At 37.8% G+C, this 21,165-nt stretch overlaps 1 protein-coding gene across 3 annotated transcripts in view; it reads right to left on the reverse strand.

Moving 5' to 3' along the window:
• Parpbp (PARP1 binding protein) overlaps positions 1 to 21,165 on the reverse strand; it is a 48,233-nt gene that overhangs the window by 24,052 nt on the left and 3,016 nt on the right. For 2 of the 3 annotated variants that reach the window (XM_027392557.2, XM_035450632.1), the window contains exons 3-6: positions 12,007 to 12,237; positions 7,507 to 7,608; positions 2,650 to 2,820; positions 1,268 to 1,422 (exon numbers count right to left, since the gene is read on the reverse strand). In XM_027392557.2, coding sequence (XP_027248358.1) covers positions 1,268 to 1,422; positions 2,650 to 2,820; positions 7,507 to 7,608; positions 12,007 to 12,237 — 659 coding nt within the window. The remainder of the gene's footprint in view (positions 1 to 1,267; positions 1,423 to 2,649; positions 2,821 to 7,506; positions 7,609 to 12,006; positions 12,238 to 21,165) is intronic. The other variant, XM_035450631.1, reaches the window with a different exon arrangement.

A 21,165-nucleotide genomic window follows, 5' to 3' on the forward strand; every position in this document is an offset into this window, starting at 1 on the left:
GGCCTCACTATCCTTGGGGAGTGGGTGGGAGGTGGATTGAGGGGTGTTGGTGGGAAGCATTGGAGGATGGGAGGGCGAGGGAATGGGAGGGTTGATATGTAAAATAAGATTGTTTCTAAAATAAAAAAAAAATGGAAAAAAAGAGGAGGAGGAATCTAGGCTCGAGAAAGAGAAAAGAGAGAGACAGAGAAAGAGAGGGAGATGCCCGGGACTAGCCAGCCAAGCAGCTACCAGCAGACAGTCAAGAAGTAGGACATACAAAAGAAATTTATCACTGAGGCAAAATGTAGATCAAGAGAAACATTTAATTTGTGAGAATTAGTGCAACAAGCATAAGATAAAGCCAAGCATTTGTAACTGATAGTAAGTCTCCCTGTCTTGATTTGGGAGCTGGCTGGCAGTTGGAGAAAGCCTGCTACAAATGTCTATCAGGGATGGAACTAATTCAAGTACAAGCTCTGCTGCTTAATGACAACGAAATCCGGGATAAATCACTTGATCCCCATGCTTCAATCTCTTCATCTCTAAACCGAGAATAGTAATGTTATCTACCATGTGAGGCTTTAGACTGATCAAGTAATAATCTACACAAAAGAGTTTAGTACAATGTCCAATGCAAAAAATGTTCAGTAAGTATCAGCTATTTTATATTTGAACAATGTTATGGCTCACCAATCAAAATGATAGCAATCCACAATTGCTAATAGGTATAGTATAGCCCAGTCCCCTAAAATTACTATAAACCAAACATCTAGCATAGCTGTACTATTAATGGATGTCTGTAATATTTAAAAAGAATGAATCTCTAATATTACATAAAACAAATCCTAGATAAACCAAAGATTTTCAGATATAAGAAAATAAAAAATAGAAAAACTGGAATATGAAATTCATTCTTTTAAATTTTCCTCCTCATTCTTTGTATTGGTTTCCTTTACTGCTAAGTAAAATACTTTTTAAAATTCCTTGGTAAATTCTAGTTCTGAAAAATCTGTCTCTTTCATATAGACAAATAATAACCATCTTCACTAAACAAATTTAGTTTGAATACAACTTTTGGTTTCCACACCCCCCAAAAAAATAGAAAGGCAGAAATTTAGAGAGGAAGGTTATGAAGTTATGATTTATTCATTTTGCTATCTTATCTCTTTACCTAAGCTTTGCTTGGTTGTTTGGTGATTTCAATATTACCTTCATCCCTACCTCTAATTCTATAAACTTTTAAAGATATATTAAGATCAAATATTTATAATTTATAAATTATTACCTTGGATTTGGTGTCTCTCCAAGAATTTCATCTAACTTGTCAATGAAACTGATAAAATCAGACAGCCCTTTTGCATGTGCCCGTAAGGGATCTGATGGAGATGGTGCATATCCTTTCCCTCCAAGCTCTAATGTTCTAATAAATGATGTGGCCATCTGTGAATGAAAATGGATGACTTAGTAACTTTTAATGGTTTTGAAGGTTAAACTATGATACAGTTAATGAACCTGGGTACATTTGTATAATCCTAGGTATACAGATACACTGAAGCACATTTTATGGATCATGTCACATTTTGAGGAGCAAATAATCACAGGAGTAAGTGTCATGTGGATGTCATGCTAGACAGACAGGGTGAAACCAACAGCAACTAGCTGCAGGTGAAGACTGAGATGCTAAGTCACATGGCAGAGTAAGGATGAAAAAGTACAGCTGTATCCTTAAGAGCAGGCCACTGACCATACACTATATACTTTGTTTACGAATATAGTTTCATGTATATGGATAATTGGCTACTGAAATCATTACATAGAAAAAAATTCTTTTTCAGTGTCAACTGCTCTATTTTAAATGGGTCCAAACCTTTCCTTTCCTTTTGCTATGAATGAGATTTGTACTAGATAGTCACTAGATTCCAACAAGCTTTCACATTCCAGCGCAAGCAGTTCAAAGACCTATCTTTACACTGAAAAAGATACACATTTGATAGCTGTACTCGAGAACATCTCATCAAAAAGATAACAGGTTCTAAAAACACTATTGCCCAAACTATCCTAAGGCAGGCACATATGAAATGCCAATAATTTGTACGCAAGTTCCATGGTCAAATAGCTTGAGGTACAACAGATGAAGTGACAAGGTTTACTGTTTATAAGACATAAGAAAGTTACTTCATTGAAGGACTCACAGCTCTTGATATGCAGATATGCACTGTGTAAACAAGCAACATGTATGCTATGTCTGAAGATTTTGCCCTTGGAAACACTTATTCAAGAAGAGGTACAGTAATACATGTTTATAACCCCAGCACTTGTGAATACGAGGCCAGAGGATTAAGAATCAATGGGCAACTTGGGCCACATAGCAAAGAAAAGAAAGGAAAGGAAGGAGACAATAAGAGGAAAGGAGAGGGAAATTTACGTTTATTTATTAGGACTAACAGTCTATAGAATATATTTATGTAGAAAATACTGCTTAAGAGAAATTCTCCCTTGCTAAACTTGGAAGACACAGGAAAAAAATAAAAAGCAATGGTTTTTCAAATACAGAGATAAAACATAGATTAACTACTTAAAAATTGTTTTGTTATAATTAAAGAAATCTACACTAAAGTTCACTGCTCAGGGAGTTGTAAACAACCCTGAAAATGTAAGCATCCATACCAAAAACATAGACAGTTGCTTCTCTCGAGCAGCATGCTTCAAGTCGGTGAAGGCCTCTCTCCCCAGTCCTCGATCAGGGATGTTGAGAACATGAGCTAAAGCCAGGTCATTCTTGGAATTCACTAGCAGGCCCAAATATGAAAAGAAAATTTTCTTTGCCAATAGCCGCATCTGTACAATAAAATATTCCATTATTTTCGTTACTTCAGTTGTTCTAAGCCTCCTTTCTATAAAATACATAGAATCATGTAATCACAATACTACAACCCATTCTTTAGGAAAAAAGAATAGTCAATTTAACTGGGAACAAGTTGGATCACCAACATATTCCTTCTTACAGAAATTAACTTAAAAACAATACCATGCTAAGCATGGTGATTATATAAAACATATAAAGTTAGAAAGGAAAAGGAGGGATGGGGTAGGGAAGGAATTTGATGAGAAGGGATAGAAGACAGACTTAATCAAAGCATATTACATGCATACACACACACACATTCAAAGCCCAACTTTAGCTTCCATAACTACAAATTGCTCTTTAAAGTTACAAATCCCATTTCTCTGATGCTTGCTGCTGGGCAAACACTGGGGAAAGTATCTTGGAGTCCTCACAGATGGAGGGCTTCTGTAAACTCTGCCTGCAGCTGGACCTGTATCCCTCTCATTATGGTCAGATTACATGGCAGTTATGGCTTCTGTGCTCTTGCATGTGCAAGTTAGTTTTTAGAAGGCTCCTTGGAAAAGCAGTCCATAAATACAGTTATGACATCCAGAAGCAAGAATGTAAATTGAAAAAAATCCACAAGACTACAGCTTTAGCAAGGCACCAAAAATGAGAATACTATTCTGTCTACTTAATACATCAGTTCTATCCATATCACAAAGTACTGGGAGCTGGACAGTTTCATTTATCTTCTTGACCACTTAACGCTATTTTATTCTCCTTTCATTCTTCCTGAGATGCAAATATCCAACCTTAATTTTAAGTTGGTTTTCAAAATGGAAAAAAAAAACTGACTTGATTTCCTTGCTAAAAACTTTCCTTGCTAACACATAAATGCTTGTGTATAATGACTAATGACTGGACTAGAATATACTGATAGTTTTTTATTTCCTTAATGGCCTGGCAAGGGAATATCCACTTTGTTACCTCAGAATTCCTCAAGGGGGGGATGAGGGAATAGGGTAAAATAAAATAAGAAAATGAAAAGTATTTCTTAAATTCATCTTACAGTTCCATGAGAAGATTTTGATGCTCCATTAGTATCTGATAATCAGAATATGTCTCTGCAAGACTGCATCCCACTTTAGAATTTTACATTTGCTCATTTCTAAATATGCCTGGTAAGTCAGGCACACACCTAAAAAGGTCCCTAGAAAGGAGACAAAGAACCCTGAAGAGGGAAGAAGATGCCAGCAAGGATGGGAACAGAACATGAGCAGGCCAAAACAGAGAAGGCACAGTCAGCTGAGGGTTCTGGAGATTACTTTTGGTGGCTGAACAGTATGAAAAGGTATTTTTTACATCAAGTTGTATAAAAAGCAGTCTGTTCTACTAGTGTTTTCTCACATTTTGCTTTATGCTATGTGCTAGCACACAGAATCCTTCACTGTTGTGGCAGAGGGAACATGTGTTCCTAACAGAATGTTGCCAAAGCTGATTGATGTGCAGAACGGCATCCCCTTCCTGCTAGAGCTAAGACTTTCTCTTGACTCTCACTTGGCACAAGTTCCTTGTGATGTGAGCTTATTCATTTTTGTGTCTCCTTCTCCCTTCCCCTATCAACAAAGAAATCCTTAAAAGCAGAGATCCATTAGGGCCTGGTTCCCTAAAACTGGTGTTCCTCCTTAGGACAGCAGGTCGTCCTTCTCCATACTGTCATCTTCAGAACAGTTGTTCTGCCATTTTCATTCACTTCCTGAAAGTCAGGGTCAGTCTGAAAAGGCGGGAAGCTTAATGTGGAACAACTGACCCTTGCTCAGCTGCCTGCTTGGGGTGTTAAATGAAGCCTTCACTGGACTTTATGGAAACTGTCTTTTTCACACAAAAAGGTTGAAAGCTGCATGCTGTTAATGCCCACCTGCGTTTTGCCTGAAATATCATGATTACAGAAAATATAGTAAGTAAAATACAGCTCAGCTTGGACCAAAATAGAAAAAGAAAATATAACTAATATAACTCAAGAAAGAAACTACCATTTTTAGTGTGTGTGTGTGTGTGTGTGTGTGTGTGTGTGTGTGTGTGTGTGTGTGTGTGCAATCACATGCACATGCGCTTGGGATGGAGTCCAGGATCTCAAATCCAGGGCCAGATATAGGTTAAGCACATGTTCTAACACTTAGCTACACCTCAAGTTACTCTCAAGTGTTTTTCAAATAAAGAAACCATATGGATACAGTGAAATCCCATAACTTTCTGAATGTTAAAATCCTTTGTTACAGCTATTCTTTTAAGATACTGGTTTATATCTTTAAGTCAAAATGATAAGAGCTTACATCTTTACACACACAAGACATTCCTCTTTTTTGAACGAACATGACAACAATTATTGTGTCCTCCTTACAGATGACTTAAGAGAGGAGAGAGACACTGGGCTATAGAGGTAGGTAGACTGCTTATCATCAAGCCTAAATTTGATCCCCAGATCACATGCTGGTAGAAGGGAGCCAACTCCTACAAGCTGTCCTCTGATATCCACAGGCATGTGTGGACGTGGGCAGGCACACACACACAGACACATACATACACACACACAGTTTTTAAGAGAAATATCAAATACAAGACCTATAAGAGAACACTGTTTTCATTTGATATATAGGAATATACTCATTAAGTGAGAAAATTTTGATTAGCATTTTGTAAAACTTTAGAACAAGAACAAAAAACAAAGAGGAAAAAAGTAGACAAAAAATTAATTTTAAGCAAGAGAAAATAGTAATAAAATCACTAAAAAGAACCTGGTAGTCTGGACAGGAACATTGATGGTAGGCCTGGGATTTTCTCATAGCAGAAACAAGAAAACACTCAAAAAGTCTTATAGGGTATATAGAAAAAAAGATACTGAAGCTACCTTAATGGGGCTCCCTTAATTTTAGTATTAAAAGTATAGGAAATTTTGAAGCACTGAACAAACAAAGACAAAGAGAAAATATATATATCTAGCTTACCTCTAATGTAACTCCATCCCACCAACTCCTAAACTTGTAGAGAAATTTAAGCAAGAGCAATGACCTTCATAATTTTAGAGAACTATATTTATGCTATAGACAAGATAAGCTTTGGATGACTTAAGATGATTAATGAAGATGTTATAAATCAAAACCTCGGAGTTCTACAAATGCTGAAAAAACAAAAAAAAATTGATTCAGGCAAGGATCATAACTGCATGCATTAAAAAGTCCACTGGGTAAAAGGTTGCTGGGAGACAAGATGGCTACTGTAAAGCCAGAGGACCTTCTCACAGGTCTTCAGTGATGATTGCAAAGTGGAAACTAATTTTTATAATGGAGAAATCTACCAGTTCAGGACAGCCTGAATTTCTGTTTCCTAACATGACACAAAATGAAATACTTCATATAAGTCACAAAGTATTCCTTATAAAATTTTCACACTAAATCTTAACTTACAGCTTTTTATTAGAATACAACAAATATAGGGTGAAGTTACAGAACAACAGAATACTAAGACAAAGGGAAAAAGAAAATTAGGGAATCCTTAAAGACTAAAATAGTCAACAGAGACACATAACTATTCTAGGAACACATGGAGAAATTAGACATGTATTTATCCTTCATTTTCAGGAAGTGCATGCTCAAGAATTTGAGGCATACATATATCACAGGATTTGGGTAACCCTTAAATAAGACAGAAAAAGGGAAACACAGAAGGGAAAAACCAGGACATTATTAAGTCTGGGAAGTGAGTGAGCCTTTAATGGGAAACAGCAAAGGACTCTGTTCTTTAAGGTGCAAGCTGCTTAACAACAGACTTCACAAGAGTCTCTCTCAGAAACCTTTCCTGACAACTTAAGAGGGGAATTGGTCAGATGTGCTAACTTTACTGGAGTAGATGGTCTTGAAAGTAGGATTTCGCCAGGCATTAGTGGTGCATGCTTTTAATCCCAGCACTTGAGAGGCAGAGGCAGGCGGATCTCTGTGAGTTGGAGGGCAGCCTGGTCTCCAGAGCGAGTGCCAGGATAGGCTCCAAAGCTACACAGAGAAACCCTGTCTCGAAAAACAAAACAAAAAACAAACAAAAAAAACAAAACAAAAAAAAAAGGATTTCAAAAACACATTCAACAAAACTGGACTGATTTTGTCAACATCCTTAAACCCTCATCAATGGTGACTCACACAGAAACATGTATAAACACAGCTCATGGTTCCAGGCAATAGGTACCTAGCATAATATTCAGCTAAAGGTAAACCTCATTGGGACAACCAGCACATGATACTAGTTTTGAGTAGTATGTATAAAATACCCTGCCATAAGAACATTATCAGTTATGGATAATGGAACATATCCTCTCAAGAGCCAATCATCTACAACAGCAGATGTGAATTTTACTTAATAGAAAGTTTCAAAGAGAAAACAACCCGACTACATCTCGGGCACTTTGGGTGGTGCCTAGGTTTGCTCAGTGCCAGGTGGTTATTTTGGCACAAACCATAAAGACTCAGATTAAAATGGTACTTTCTCCAGTCCCAATGTATTGTCCTTTGCAAATTCATCTTTATTTAAACTTTAAAATTTGGAAGAAAGAAAAAATCAAAACAATGATAGCCCCAATGAACCAACAGACTCATGACCTGATGGGGTCACCTCCTGCTTTCATTGACTGACAACGCTACCAGTACCTGTTCATGCTGGTTGCATTTCACTGGGGACACTGGTATTTGAGGATTAGTTTCATCATTTACTGCACACTGTGTGCCAGACAGAAAATCCCGTAGTTGGCTCTGTAAACAATACATGGTATAATAAAGGTATAAGAAACAAGAGTATTATGTTATATGATATTCTGCACATTAAGTGTCATGGATGCTCCAGTACAAAGTATTGCTTGACATTTGTGGACAATTATAAATAAGCACAATATTTTCATCTACATGCTTTTGAATATTCTCACAAATCCTTTTAAATTGAATGATAGACAGTTACCATAGTTGGGAAGGGACATTCTATTTAGTCTTTTGCTAAATAACAAACATACCTAAATCACAACTCAATAACATTATAGCTAAGGAATTTTATAATATTTAGGAGTCCAGGAATTTTAACAGCTTATATCTATGTATGTATCTTTTCTCATCAATATAGCCTGGAACTTAAACACTATCAGCACTCTTTGATTTCTCTTTGGCTAACACTAATATTATGATATATACATTATTTAGTTATACACTTAGGTGTTTTTCCTTCTGAGACTCCTAGCATCTTCGTGTCAAGACCTGAAGCTCTAAGTTCTTTAAATTTACTGTGTGTTAGGATACTAAATTTTGTATCAATATGCCTTTTATATTGTGAAATCTTTCCTCATATTTTTCTCTGAGTTTTCATGAAAACAGTTTATTTTTCATAAAAAAATTAGAAGGAATTACTTGGAAGTATTTGCCTTTACATCATTATACAAGTTTTTGTGTTTCTTTATATTTCCACGCTTTATTTGAAAAGTTAACAGACTTTTTTTGGAAACAGGGTTTCTCTGTGACTGCTAACATTTTTATAACTGGTAATTTTATAACCTCTTAATAAGAAGAAAAAAATGAGCCAGCAGGAGGAAGTTCATAAAAGTTACAAATGCAGAAACATCTTACACAGTGAATTCCTACCACATACAGGAGTTCACGAAATGTTGGACTATCCCAATAACTGCAGTTGTCAGCCTGCATCTATTCCATTTGTGGTAGAGTTCCTGATTTCTGAAGGTTGGTAACCCTTCAAAAAATGTCTCTAATTCTGACACAAACCGGAGGAAATACGTACCGCCCAACCCGAAGCTTAAAAATAACCCTCACCTGCCCCTTAGAAAGCCCTAACTTCTTATGCCCTTGACATCCAGAGGGTGCTGTTCTTCCAATTCAGCTGATTTCAGTTTCTCTCAGTAACTGGGATGCTTTCTGAGGGTACTCTAGCAACAAGCTTTTACCTGCATCTCAGAGAAGAGAGAGCCAGCACTGCTGCCCCTACACCTGAAGAGGGGGTGGGGTAAAGCAGCAGAGAAAGGATGGGCAGGCAGGTCAGGGTGCTTAACAGTTTTATAAGAAAAGAACAAGCGTTTCTGGATACAGTGAGTGGTATGAACTTTTATAATAATGCCAGCTTTATGTTTAGTGGCCATGTGTCTAAAACAACAAATGTCTGTGCCCTGTGGGGACCTCGGAGGAGGCCTCTGGCTGGTCTTCTGTATTAAACTGAAGCTCGTGGCTCACTGGTTTCTTAGTCTCAGTTTCAACAGTTAGGTGGTGCTGCGTGGCTTCCTCGAGGTTCTGAAGCAGGCGACTTTCCCACTGCCTCACCCGCTCCATGGCAGCTGCCAGCTTCATAGGGTCTCGCCTCCCGGTGCGGGTTTTGGGCAATGCTGAGTCTCCATACACGGCTGCAAGGAACTGTCGCTTCTGGCGAGGATGTTGGGTCAAAAAGGCTAGCACAGAGGGTTCATCCGCAGGAAGTGAGAAATCCTGGTAGGGCCTTAACTGCTTACAGGGCCGCTTGGAAGCCCTGGAAATCGGCTTCCTTTCCTTAGAGGCCGCTGTGGCGTTGTCCTGGGAAAGGTGTGGAGACATCAGGTGTTCACCTTCCACACTCTTTTCGCAAAGATTCAGTGCATCTCCTGCAGGTCTCTGGCTACAGCTAAGTGTAGCTTCCTCAGGAATCCTATGTTGTCTTTTTAAGCGTGGCCTCATCAGGAAAAAGTGAGCTCTTCCCGCCCGGAGTTCAGTGTAGGAAGCAGCATCCAGGCACCCTCCTTGCAGCCTGGGCGGTTGGAGCGCGTGCTGGCACTTGCTAACGGTTTCCCATCCCACGTCACTTGCATGGGACCCAGCAAGTGTGTTTTCTTTGTTAGGTAAGAGCTATCAAGTCTTGCGTTTACGTGTTACCCTTGAATTCTTTGAGCACTTAACATTTCTGCTTTCAAGGTGGTGTTATTCCCTCCAACAGGCCTCTTTTGTTGTGAATGTGCTGCCAGTGAACTCATCCTTCTCTGATAGATGGTAATCCTTGACTGGATTGTTGATTCTTTTGGTTGGCTCTTTAGGACTCTCTCCGACATGGCATTTCTCTCAGCACACGTAGGAGAAAGTACCAAAAAGGCTGTCAGTCACCCGTGCTCCCCCAAGCCTTACTAACCAGGAGTGATAGAACTGCCCCGCTTGAGAGACAGAAAACCCTGCCTGCCCACAGATAATGTGTTAATCTTGCCGAGAGAGTCCATGGATCTCTGTGCCTAAGTTCATCTGAGAGCTACACTTGTGCTGGTCATAGCTCTCTCCACATACTTTAAGTTCATGTGAAACAAATCTGTCCCAAATCCTGGACGTTCCAAGTTAGAATCCAAAGCCTTAAATGCTCCCGGATGGAGGAGGATTATAAACTAGGGAGTAAAAGAGGTTCAAGCTACCACCTTTTCAGAACTGTCTCATCTTTGTTTATCTTAGTTCCCAAAAATCTCTGCATTATTTAAACTACAACAAATAAGAAAGCATGAAAATCAGAACTATTTGGAATATTCTGATCTGTAATATTAAAGACAGCACAAAAAAAAATCAACTCAAGATATATTTCATTGTACAAGTTTGTTGTTAGTGGAAATTTCCTTGGAGAAAACCTAAGTATCAGAGACAAAGTTGTTAGAATTCCCGAGTCTTCTTCATGAACTAACATCTTGGCAGCTTTGGTTTAATTTTCAGTGTCCTGCAGAGATAGTCTTTCCCACAGCTAGCCTGGAAAGCAACCTTTACAGGCTTCACTCAACCCAATGAGGAAATGTGTCAGAGAACCTAAGAGGGGGAAGCATGGGATAAAAACCATGTGCCCGAGATTTCAGGCATGTCATCCTTTTCATTCCTGGAACTCGGTGTTTCCATGTGATTAGCCCTAGACATTAACTAACTAGGTGAGGACTAGTCAAAAATCAGCCCTATAACAAAATTTTTTTAAAAATCTTCCAAGATGTTGCATGTAGACACAAAAGAACACATGTGAACGTGTGCCTGAAGCTGCCCAATAACCATTCTCCTTGTCCGACTTCCTGTTTGCTGCCACCCTGGCATGTTACTACTCTGAAACAGACCATACTCTCCACTCCCTCAACTAAGGTTTAAGCAAACAGACTGAAGCAAAGGAGCTGTTCCTCCTTAAAAGAAGAGTGCCACTCCCCAGCCCTACTGCCTCCTGCAATGAGCACTGCTGTAACCATGGAACTTCAACAACTACCTCTGGCCACTTTATACAGGAGTGAATGAACTTCTTTCTCTAAATATATTTTTATAGTAGAGATTTCTATTATAATGAACCTAAATACTATCCCCAATTATCACAGGAAAAGAGCTTAGTATCTCACAAAATAAAGTAAATAATTCCTCCTAAGTCCAGCTATAGTTCTTCAGCCATTATCAACATTCACTTATTACTTTATTGGCAGACAGAAAATATTAAAATATTTTCAACACTCAAAAGTAAAACATGCACATATACAAATAGATTCTATAAGTTTGTCAATTCTACTGCAAACAAATCTAAGTGACACTAGTTTTTAAACTTATTAAAAATAATTACTATTTATTTAAACTATTAAAAATAAATATAGTTACACAATGAAGTCTATTATCTCATAGATGTTATATCTTTCTATTCTCTAATATTAATATATGGCATGTCTAAGAAGCCATTAAATCACATAAAGAACTATAACAATCATTTTATATGATACACACCAAACAAACAGATATACATTTAACAAAGAAGAAAAAAGTTGTAGACAAGAAATTTTTGATCTAATTCAAAACAAAGCTGGCATTTGGAACTTATTTCTTTGTCAAATTTTTATCTATTAAGGAAAATGTGCGTATATCAATTAACATCACAAGCCCAACAAGATTTATCAAAAACATTTCTTTCAAGTAAAAACTAGCCTTTAGGTAGCTACACTTTACATTTTAAATGATTTAAAAAGAAAAAAAAAAAAAAAACAACTTCTATCTTTTGCTTCTACCCAGTATATTATTACTAAAATAAAGACTATAGCCTCTACCCTCCACCACATTTTTAAGACTAGTAACTCTTATCTACCATTTAAGATAAAATTGAGCTGAACTTTAATTTGATTAAAGTGAAATTATTTTTAAAATACTTACAGAAGATATAATGCTATTCTCACAATTAGAAGTCAAGTTGCTACATTTCTCATACACATCAATCAGATCTAGCATATTACTATTCTTCAAGAAATCATCATATGTTTTCTTAATGTCTTCATAGTGGTCAACCACTTTCACACTTTCAGTGGGCAAGTTCAGTTTTTCATGTAAGAAGTATTTCCATGTCAGTAAGACATCACTGAGAGAGACTGTAAATTCTCCATTGTGCTGAAAGAGATGCAAAGAGATTCCAGAAGAAAAAAAACAGGACAAATTTGAGTGCTTAATACTTGGATGTCCATTTATCTAGTAGCTTATAATTGATATGAGAAATGCAATAGCATGTTTTTATGGTAAACATAAACGTTTTGATAATTTGATAAAATAGATACAAGTAGGTAAGTTTGCATATGAAAGAAAACTGGAAAATAGGATTGGGCATGGTGAAGCACATCTTTAATCCCAAAACTTGGAAGGCAGAGACAGGAGAATCTCTGGCTTCAAAACTAGCCTAGTCTACAGAGCAAGCTGCAGAACAGCACAGAGAAATCCTGTCTTGAAACACAAAACAAAATAAAAATAGGATAAAAATATATAATCAGTGTTTCATCTCTCAAATTCCACTGTATCTTTTTAATAATAATTTTATATAATACTTTATTTTTTTATTTGAATTGATTTGTAACCCCAGAACAATTTATTGATTGTTCTACATGACAATCCCAGTTCCCACTCCCTCCTCTCCTCCCCTACCATACCCCCTAACTAACACCCTACCTATCAGATATCCTTTCTGCTCCCCAGGGAGGGTGACGTCTTCCATAGATAGGGTGTCATTAGAGTCTATCATATACTTTGGGATAGGGCCTAGGCCCACCCCTCTGTGTCTTGGCTCAGGGAGTATTCCTCTATGTGAATGGGCTCCCAAAGTCCACATCTATGCTAGGGATAAGTACTGAACTACTACAGCAGGTCCTGTAGATTTCTGAGGTTTCCTCACTGAAACCCACATTCTTGGGGTCTGGATCAGTCCCATGCTGGTTTCCCAGCTATCAGTCTTGGGAGCAAGAGTTCCCTGATGTTCAGGTCAGCTGTTTCTGTGGGTTTCACCAGCCTGGTCTGGACCCCTTTGCTCTTCACTCGTCCTCTGCATCTGGATTCCAGTTCAGTTCAGTAATTAGTTGTGGGTAAGATACAGATTTTTAATAATTCAAATATATATATTATATGTATTGATTTCTTTGTATTATTTTTGATTAAGTGGGATTCAGTTCCCATGAGCAGACCTCTGGAGTCAGGAGTCCCCAATCAGGGCCAGGGAACCTGTCCATTGTATCTTTTACTCAAAGGAAAAGGTTGGGTGCATGATAAACTTATCTAAAGTGTTTTTTAATCTCTTACTTTATATTCCCAATGCCATGATGAATTCACACATAACAAAATATATTCCATGTTCTGGCTTTGAAATTCAGTCATAGTGTTCTTATGACTTCTATTTTTTTGTCATTATTACAGAGGAAGAAATGTATCACTGTAAAACTCAGGGCCTGCAAAGATTTTTGTTTCTTCCCTGGTCCTAAATACACTAAATTATAATAACTAAGGGATAAAAATCAAGTTATGATTCTTTCTATGAGTACTCAGATGCCATAAGCAGGCAAATTTATTCTTTTACTTTTTGGCTTCTGCAATCTAACTACATGAGTATGTAGTTGATAAGAGATCCAATACCATTGCCAACAGACTGCAGGTCAATACTTATCTAAGAATGAAAGCTTTCCTGGGTGGCCACATGATAAATTTTCACCAGACATGCTAAAGGCTTGCTTATTATTCAATGCATTTTCACCCACATAACATGCAAGATATTAATAATGGCAACTTCCAAAAAACACCAGCCTTAACTCATTAAAAAAATCCTAACTTCTCATTTTCAATTCAGCATGAATAGCAAATATACTTGAGTATCCATATGTGGGTCTGTGAAATGTAATATGTGCTGCCTTCCACGGTTAAGTTTCTTCCAGTTTCTGCTAACACTAAAACTTTTATCATAGTCTCTTTTAAAGATGGATAGGTAATTAAATAGTTAGCAACTGTTATTCTCTGGAACTGAATCTTACTTAATCAAAAATAATACAAAGAAATCAATACATATAATATATATATTTGAATTATTAAAAATCTGTATCTTACCCACAACTAATCACTGAACTGAACTGGAATCCAGATGCAGAGAAGGACGAGTGAAGAGCAAAGGGGTCCAGACCAGGCTGGTGAAACCCACAGAAACAGCTGACCTGAACATCAGGGAACTCTTGCTCCCAAGACTGATAGCTGGGATACCAGCATGGGACTGATCCAGACCCCAGGAACATGGGTTTCAGTGAGGAAACCTCAGAAATCTACAGGACCTGCTGTAGTAGTTCAGTACTTATCCCTAGCATAGATGTGGACTTTGGGAGCCCATTCCACATAGAGGAATACTCCCTGAGCCAAGACACAGAGGGGTGGGCCTAGGCCCTATCCCAAAGGATACAATACTCTGATGACACCCTATGGAAGACGTCACCCTCCCTGGGGAGCAGAAAGGATATGTGATAGGTAGGGTTTTAGTTGGGGTGGGGGGTGTGGTAGGGGAAGATGGGAGGGAGAGGGAACTGGGATTGTCATGTAGAACAATCTTGTTTCTAATTCAAATAAAAAATCTGCAAAAAAAATATAGGTTAATTTAAGTTATAAGACTGGTTAGGAACAAGCCTAAGCTAAGGTTGAGCATTCATAACAATAAGTCTCTGTGTCATTATTTGTGAGCTGGCTGTCCCAGTGAGAAAGCACTGCTATGTAAGGCACCCAATGTGAAGCTCGAATATCTATATAGGGCCTGAGAAAGTGGTCTCTCATACAGTAGGCTCAGCATACAGAGGTGTGGCTCTTTTAAGAAGCCCTGCTGTTAAGCTGGCACTTGAGCAGCCAACATTGGGTACAAACTCCTGCTGCAGGCAGACACAACAAATTCTCAGAGCCAGGATGGATAAAAAAAAAAAAAATTGTATCTTTATATCTTTTATGATAGCCAGTCATATCTGTTATTTGAAATCTAGATTTAAAACATGTTTAAAATGTCTTTTAAAACTTAACTCTTTACTTATCAATACTGAGACATGAATTATCCCTATTGTCTTAGGATAGAGGCTTGTTATGTCGGGAATATTTAAGTCAACTATAATATACGAAGCTAGCTCAATGATCCCTACCATTAATTCTCAAACTTTATAAACCAGATAATTTCCCAGCACCATATCAAAAATTAGGTATTTTAATACTTCCCAATTCCTTGAAGGTTATAATCGAGTACACCTTTAAATGATATAAAACAAATTCAATGAGTTTCAACACTAAATTGATTTTTTTCAAAATTCTCTAAAATTGGTTTAGTATGACAATCCTTTATACTTAGAAAAAAATTAAGATTTCTTCCCTAAAGTCAACATACAACTTATTTTCATTCTGTTGACTAAAGATAGTTAAAGTGAAATTATGCACGTTCATGACCTTATTATATATTACTAGATTAAAAAGAGTTCATACTGGAATTGTAAAAAATGTTTTAAAGCCAAATAAAAAGGCATTCCAGATGTCAGTTTTCATTAGGTGCCCATCATGACAGAATATTCTATGATTCAAACCAGTAACAACTGACTGAAAGAGTAAGTGGTCAAATCAGATGTTTGGTTGCTATGAAAACATATGCCAGCTGACCAACGTATGCAGCAAGTTCAATATGTTCAGTTCTTTAATTCTCTTATGGACATGAGTCATATTTCATAAGGACAAAGTGAGAAGTATAGGAATTACACTTCTTTTTCAGTTTCATACATAAACACTACATATACATTATTCCTGCCCCCTGCCCCAATTCCTCCCGTGCATTCCCAAACTCATGATCTCATCTTTATTATTTTTACATGTATATATGTGCTGGCTGGTCTCATGTCAGCTTGACACCCAAACTACAGTTATCTAAGACAGCCTTCACTGAGAAAATGCCTCCATAAAATCCAGCTGAAAGGCATTTCCTTAATTAGTGTTTGGTGGGGGAGGGTCTACCCAATTGTGGGTGGTTCCCTTCCTGGGCTGCTGGTCCTGGGTTCTATAAGAAAGCAGGCTGAGTAAGCCCTAGGAAGCAAGCCAGTAAGCAGCATCCCTCCATGGCCGCTTCATCAGCTCCAACTTCCAGGTTCCCACCCTCTTTGAGTTCCTGTCCTGACTTCCTTCAATAATAAACAGCAATATAGAAGTGTAAGCCAAGTAAACTCTTCCCTCCCCAACTTGCTTTTTGATCATGGTGTTTTCATCGAAGCAATAGAAGCCCTAAGATAGCATACATATGTATACATAACCTAATAAGTCCATTTAGCATTGTTTCAATGTAAATGTATTCAGGGATAACCACTTGATATAGGACAAGCTGAAGAAAATTGATTATCCCTCTCTTAAATGCCATTGACTGCCTGAAGCTCTTCATCTAGGGAAGAGACTTTTGGAATTTCCCCCTCATCCACATTGGCATGTCCGTGTCATAATTATGCAAGTCACATTCAAACAACCGTATTGTTAAGATTTCAGGGTGCAGTTTCCCTGTCATGCCTAAAGGACACTATCTAGAGGAATTACATATTTCAACAGCAGTTGTACTCTGATTATATATCAAAATTAGTTTATGATGGCTCTACTTTTAAATAAAATTTAAAATTTTAATTAATTTGACTTCATTTGGTAGCATTAGAGAAAAGAGCATTGGTTAATTAATTCTGTGAGCTTGGTTATGTAAGACACCCCCAACTCTGTTTCTCTGGTTACAAAATAAGATTGTACATCTGTTTTTGTCTCTTTCCCCTTTTCAGGTAAAATAATTCTTGAAATGATTATAGATAAATGTATAATTGTTAAATCTGTTTATTCTTACTTGTTACATCATCTTCAAATCTAACCTTTTAGCATGGTACTCTAATAATTGCTTTGTATGAAGTTATTAAGTGCCTTTGTTTCATGCAATGAAACATAAGTAACATGCTTTCACCTTATATAAGATGATAAACATCCTATTATAGAATAATTGCCAGACAGATTTGAACTGTGAAACCATTTCTAAAGAGAAGGCCAAACAGTAAGTGCTCCCCAATGAAGTCAAAAATATTTGCCATAGCATGAAATCAAAGGTCCTCAATGTGGATATGGGGCAGTGGTGAGGCTTTTGCTGTGCAAGGTTGAGGCCCCAAGTTGGAATACAGGCACCAGGTAAAGCTGGGCAATTAGCCCTGTCTATCATTCCAGATTGGGAAATGAAATGAACAACTAGCTAATCAATGAATTGTCAGTTAAAACAATGAGATTTCATCTCACATCTTTTAGAAAAGCTGTAAAAAAAAAAAATGAAATGTGTTCATTTTCCCCTTTCCTTTCCCCCCTCCAAGTATAATCCTCCACCACTTTCTTACAAAATGATGGTCTGTTTTTAATTGTTCTTAAGAGGGGAGTGTGTGTGTATGTGTGTGTGTTCCTAAATATATAAATACAACCTGTTCAGTCTGTATAATGTTACATGTATATATCTTTTCAGGACTGACCATTTTATGAAGGCCCTAATGACCTTTGTCCATTCCACATTAGCATATCTATTGGTATTGTCCCTGTTAGGGTCATGTTTAGACAGTCATGTTGGTAACTTCTGACATTTCTAGCAAACAATATCCCAGGAAAATCTGTGCTTTTGTCTCTTCCAATCTCATCATCATCTTTATCTCTCTTACCAAATCAAGTACTTGGCTTCAGAGCTTCATATACTTCTCATAGCTAGTATTTGTATTTATTTGCATAATTATCTGCTTAATGTCTTCTTCACCTTTGAATTATAAAGCAGAATTCAATACCCCAGCTCACCATTCTAACTCCAACACTTAGCACAATGCCTAGAACATAGTCAATGCTTAAAATAAAGAGCTGTGTCTGCAAATGCAGGCCTGCAACCTGCCAAGCTGAAGCAGGACTAACAAGAAAAGCACATGCAAGGATCCTCAAGGTGGGGATTTCCTGGCATGTTTGGGAAACTTAAGGGGCTAATTACAGCAGCTTGTGTAAAATTTCCTATCTCTTCCCATCTTTGCCTTAATGGTACTTCCCAGACAAAGCTTTTCCTGCTCTTAAAACTGCCACAACCTCTCCACCTCAACCCCTATTACTCCTTAGTTTGCATCTTTATATGCCCAAAGCATGTATTAATCTAAAATACTTCTGTCTTGAGTTGCAGCTGCTTTTTTCCACAATATTAACTTTGTAACATTAGTGTCTTAGGGTATTAGTGGTGTGAAGAGACACCATGACCACAGCAACTCTTATAAACAAAAACACTTAATTGGGGTGGCTTACAGTTTCAGAAGTTTAGTCTATTAGTGTCATGGCAGGGAACATGGTGGCATGCAGGCAGACATAGTGCTGTAGGAGGACTGAGAGTTCTACATCTTGATCCAAAGGCAGCAGAAAAGAGTCTAAGCTACACTGGGCCTCAAAGCCCATACCATAGAAACACATTTCCTCCAACAAGGCCATACCTCCTAATAGTGCTATTCCCTATGGGCCAAGCATTCAAACACAAGTCGATGGGCACCAATTCAAACTAACACAATCAGAGAGTTCCTAAATTGTTGTTTCCAATGTTTATAATAATAAACATAATAAATACTCAACATTTTTAACAAATACATAAGATATAAGTTGCCAAATTCTTCTCCATTCAAAATTATCTATAAACTAGTTTAAATATGCAAAACTTTCAACTCTCCATGCAAAGGCAATGTTGTTAGAATTTGAATATGGAATTTTTCCCATGGATTTATGCACTGAACACCTGACCTCCAATATGTGACACTACTTTGGAAAGTGCTAGAAACTTTAGGAGATGGGGCCAAGATGGAGGAAATGGGTCACTGGGGCATGATTTGAAGGTCCCTTTCTGTCTGCCTGCTGTCTATCTTGAGTTGAGTAGTCTCACTGTCAGGATGCTATCCCTTACCATGTGCCCTGAAGTAATGGTGCAAGAACAAATGACTGAATTAAGACCTGAAAACCATGAGTTAAAGTAAGTTCGTATATCCCTTTATCTTCCTGGGGTATATGTCACAATGACAGGAAAAATAAGATAACTAACACACTATCCTTTGATGTAAGACTATAGGCATCCTAATTTGTAAGCATTAAAGTAATTTTCTTTTTTCTTTTTTTAATAAAAATTTATTTATCCTTTTAAATTTCATTTTACATTCCAACCAGTTCTCCCTCCCACCCCTCTTTGTCTAACCGCCCCCCGAGTCTACTCCTCCTCAGGCTAAGGGTTCTCATGAGGAGTCAACAAAGTCTGGCACAATAGGTTGGGGCAGAGCCAAGTCCCTCTCCCATCCATTAAGGCTGGGCATGGCTTCGCACCATAGGAAGTAGGCTCCAACAAGCTAGCTCACGTACCAAGTTTGTATTGTGGCCCTACTGCCACTGAGCATGGCATCCCACCACAGGGAGTAGGCTCCAACAAGCTAGCTCACATACCAGGTTTGTATCATGGTCCTACTGCCAAGGGTCCCTCAGATGGTCCAAGCTTCACAACTGTCTCCCATATACAGAGAGCTAAGTTCGGTCCCCTGGAGTCTCCACAGCTGCTGGTCTAGAGTTTATGAGTTCCCACTTGTTTAGTTCAGCTGTCTCTGTAGATTTCTCCTTGCTCATAACCCAGACTCAGTAAGACAAACACAGTACGTATTCACTCATAAGTAGATATTAGATGTAAAGCAAAAGATAATCAAACCATAATCCACAAGATTATGGATATATCCAGAGACACTAGGTAACAAGGAAGACCCTAAGAGGGCACATGGATCACAATGGGAAGGGAAATTGGGGGCATGGGGGTAGTAAGGGAAAGGGGAGCGAGGATGAGAACATAATTTTCCTTTTTCAAGAATATTATATATCAACTGGGTTTTTTTCTCCTTTTTCCTAAGTGGTTTTTATCTTCTGTTAATGTCTAATACTTTTTCAAAATGCACTGGTCTGTGAAATCTAGAAGTCTGGAAACTAACTACTGATATGTAAGATTAAAGTAATTCCTAAGAACATCATTTCACTATCCATCCCAAGGTACTAAAGCCAATCTACTCTTCCATAGTCACGTCAGTATCTTGATCTCCCTGAATCTACTTCAGAACTAATAATCCCCCTCTTCTAAACCCTCCCCTTCTTTTATCCCTTCCCTAAATCTTCCTCTCTTTCTGTCTAGGGTGTCTATCTAAACACAAGAAGCCTTTATTTATCACCCTAGCCTGCATTTACCCCACAACCATCTCTAGTGCAAGGTCAGTGGGCCCAAGCTACCTCCAAAAGAATCATTTTGTAGAGATTTTCTAAAAGGTAGTTTCTAGCAAGCCAGTGAAGATTGGATTGGGGCAACAACTTTGGGTTTATTTAATTTTTTGGTTGATTGGTTGGTAGTACTGGAGAATGAAACTAGCACCTCCCATGTACAAGGGAAGAATTCTATCAATGAGCTTTCTCCAGCTCTTTTTTACCATTTATTTTGAGATGGAGTCTCAAAGGTCCAAGTCATGGGCTGGCCTAGAACTCACTATTTAGTACAGATAGTCCTAGAACTTCTGATCATGCTGTCTGTCTTCAGAGTAGCTGGGTTTACAGGCCTGTGCCACAAAGCTCCAAAGGGCTAGTATTTTTTTTTTAAGACTTCCCAAATGTTTTTGATGCATAAAAGGATTTTTTGTTTGTTTTTTTGAGACAGGGTCTCTCTGTGTAGCCCTGGCAGTCCTAGAACTAACTCTGTAAACCAGGCTGGCCTTGAACTCAGAGATCTGCCTGCCTCTGAGCGCTAGAACTAAAGGTGTACACCACCACTGCCCAGTTATAAACTGATTAAGAATACATAGCCTATACAACAGTGCTGAAACTAGACATAAAATGCATTATACTGAATAAAAGGTATATGTGCTCCTCTAGAGCTTCTTTTAGGGAACAAAGGAAGAATTATTAAATAGAAATATTATATATATGTGCATATATGTAAATATATATAACCATGAGAATTACAGATTTAATGAT

The sequence above is a fragment of the Cricetulus griseus genome (assembly GCF_003668045.3).
Source record: "Cricetulus griseus strain 17A/GY chromosome 1 unlocalized genomic scaffold, alternate assembly CriGri-PICRH-1.0 chr1_0, whole genome shotgun sequence".
Taxonomy (NCBI): domain Eukaryota; kingdom Metazoa; phylum Chordata; class Mammalia; order Rodentia; family Cricetidae; genus Cricetulus; species Cricetulus griseus.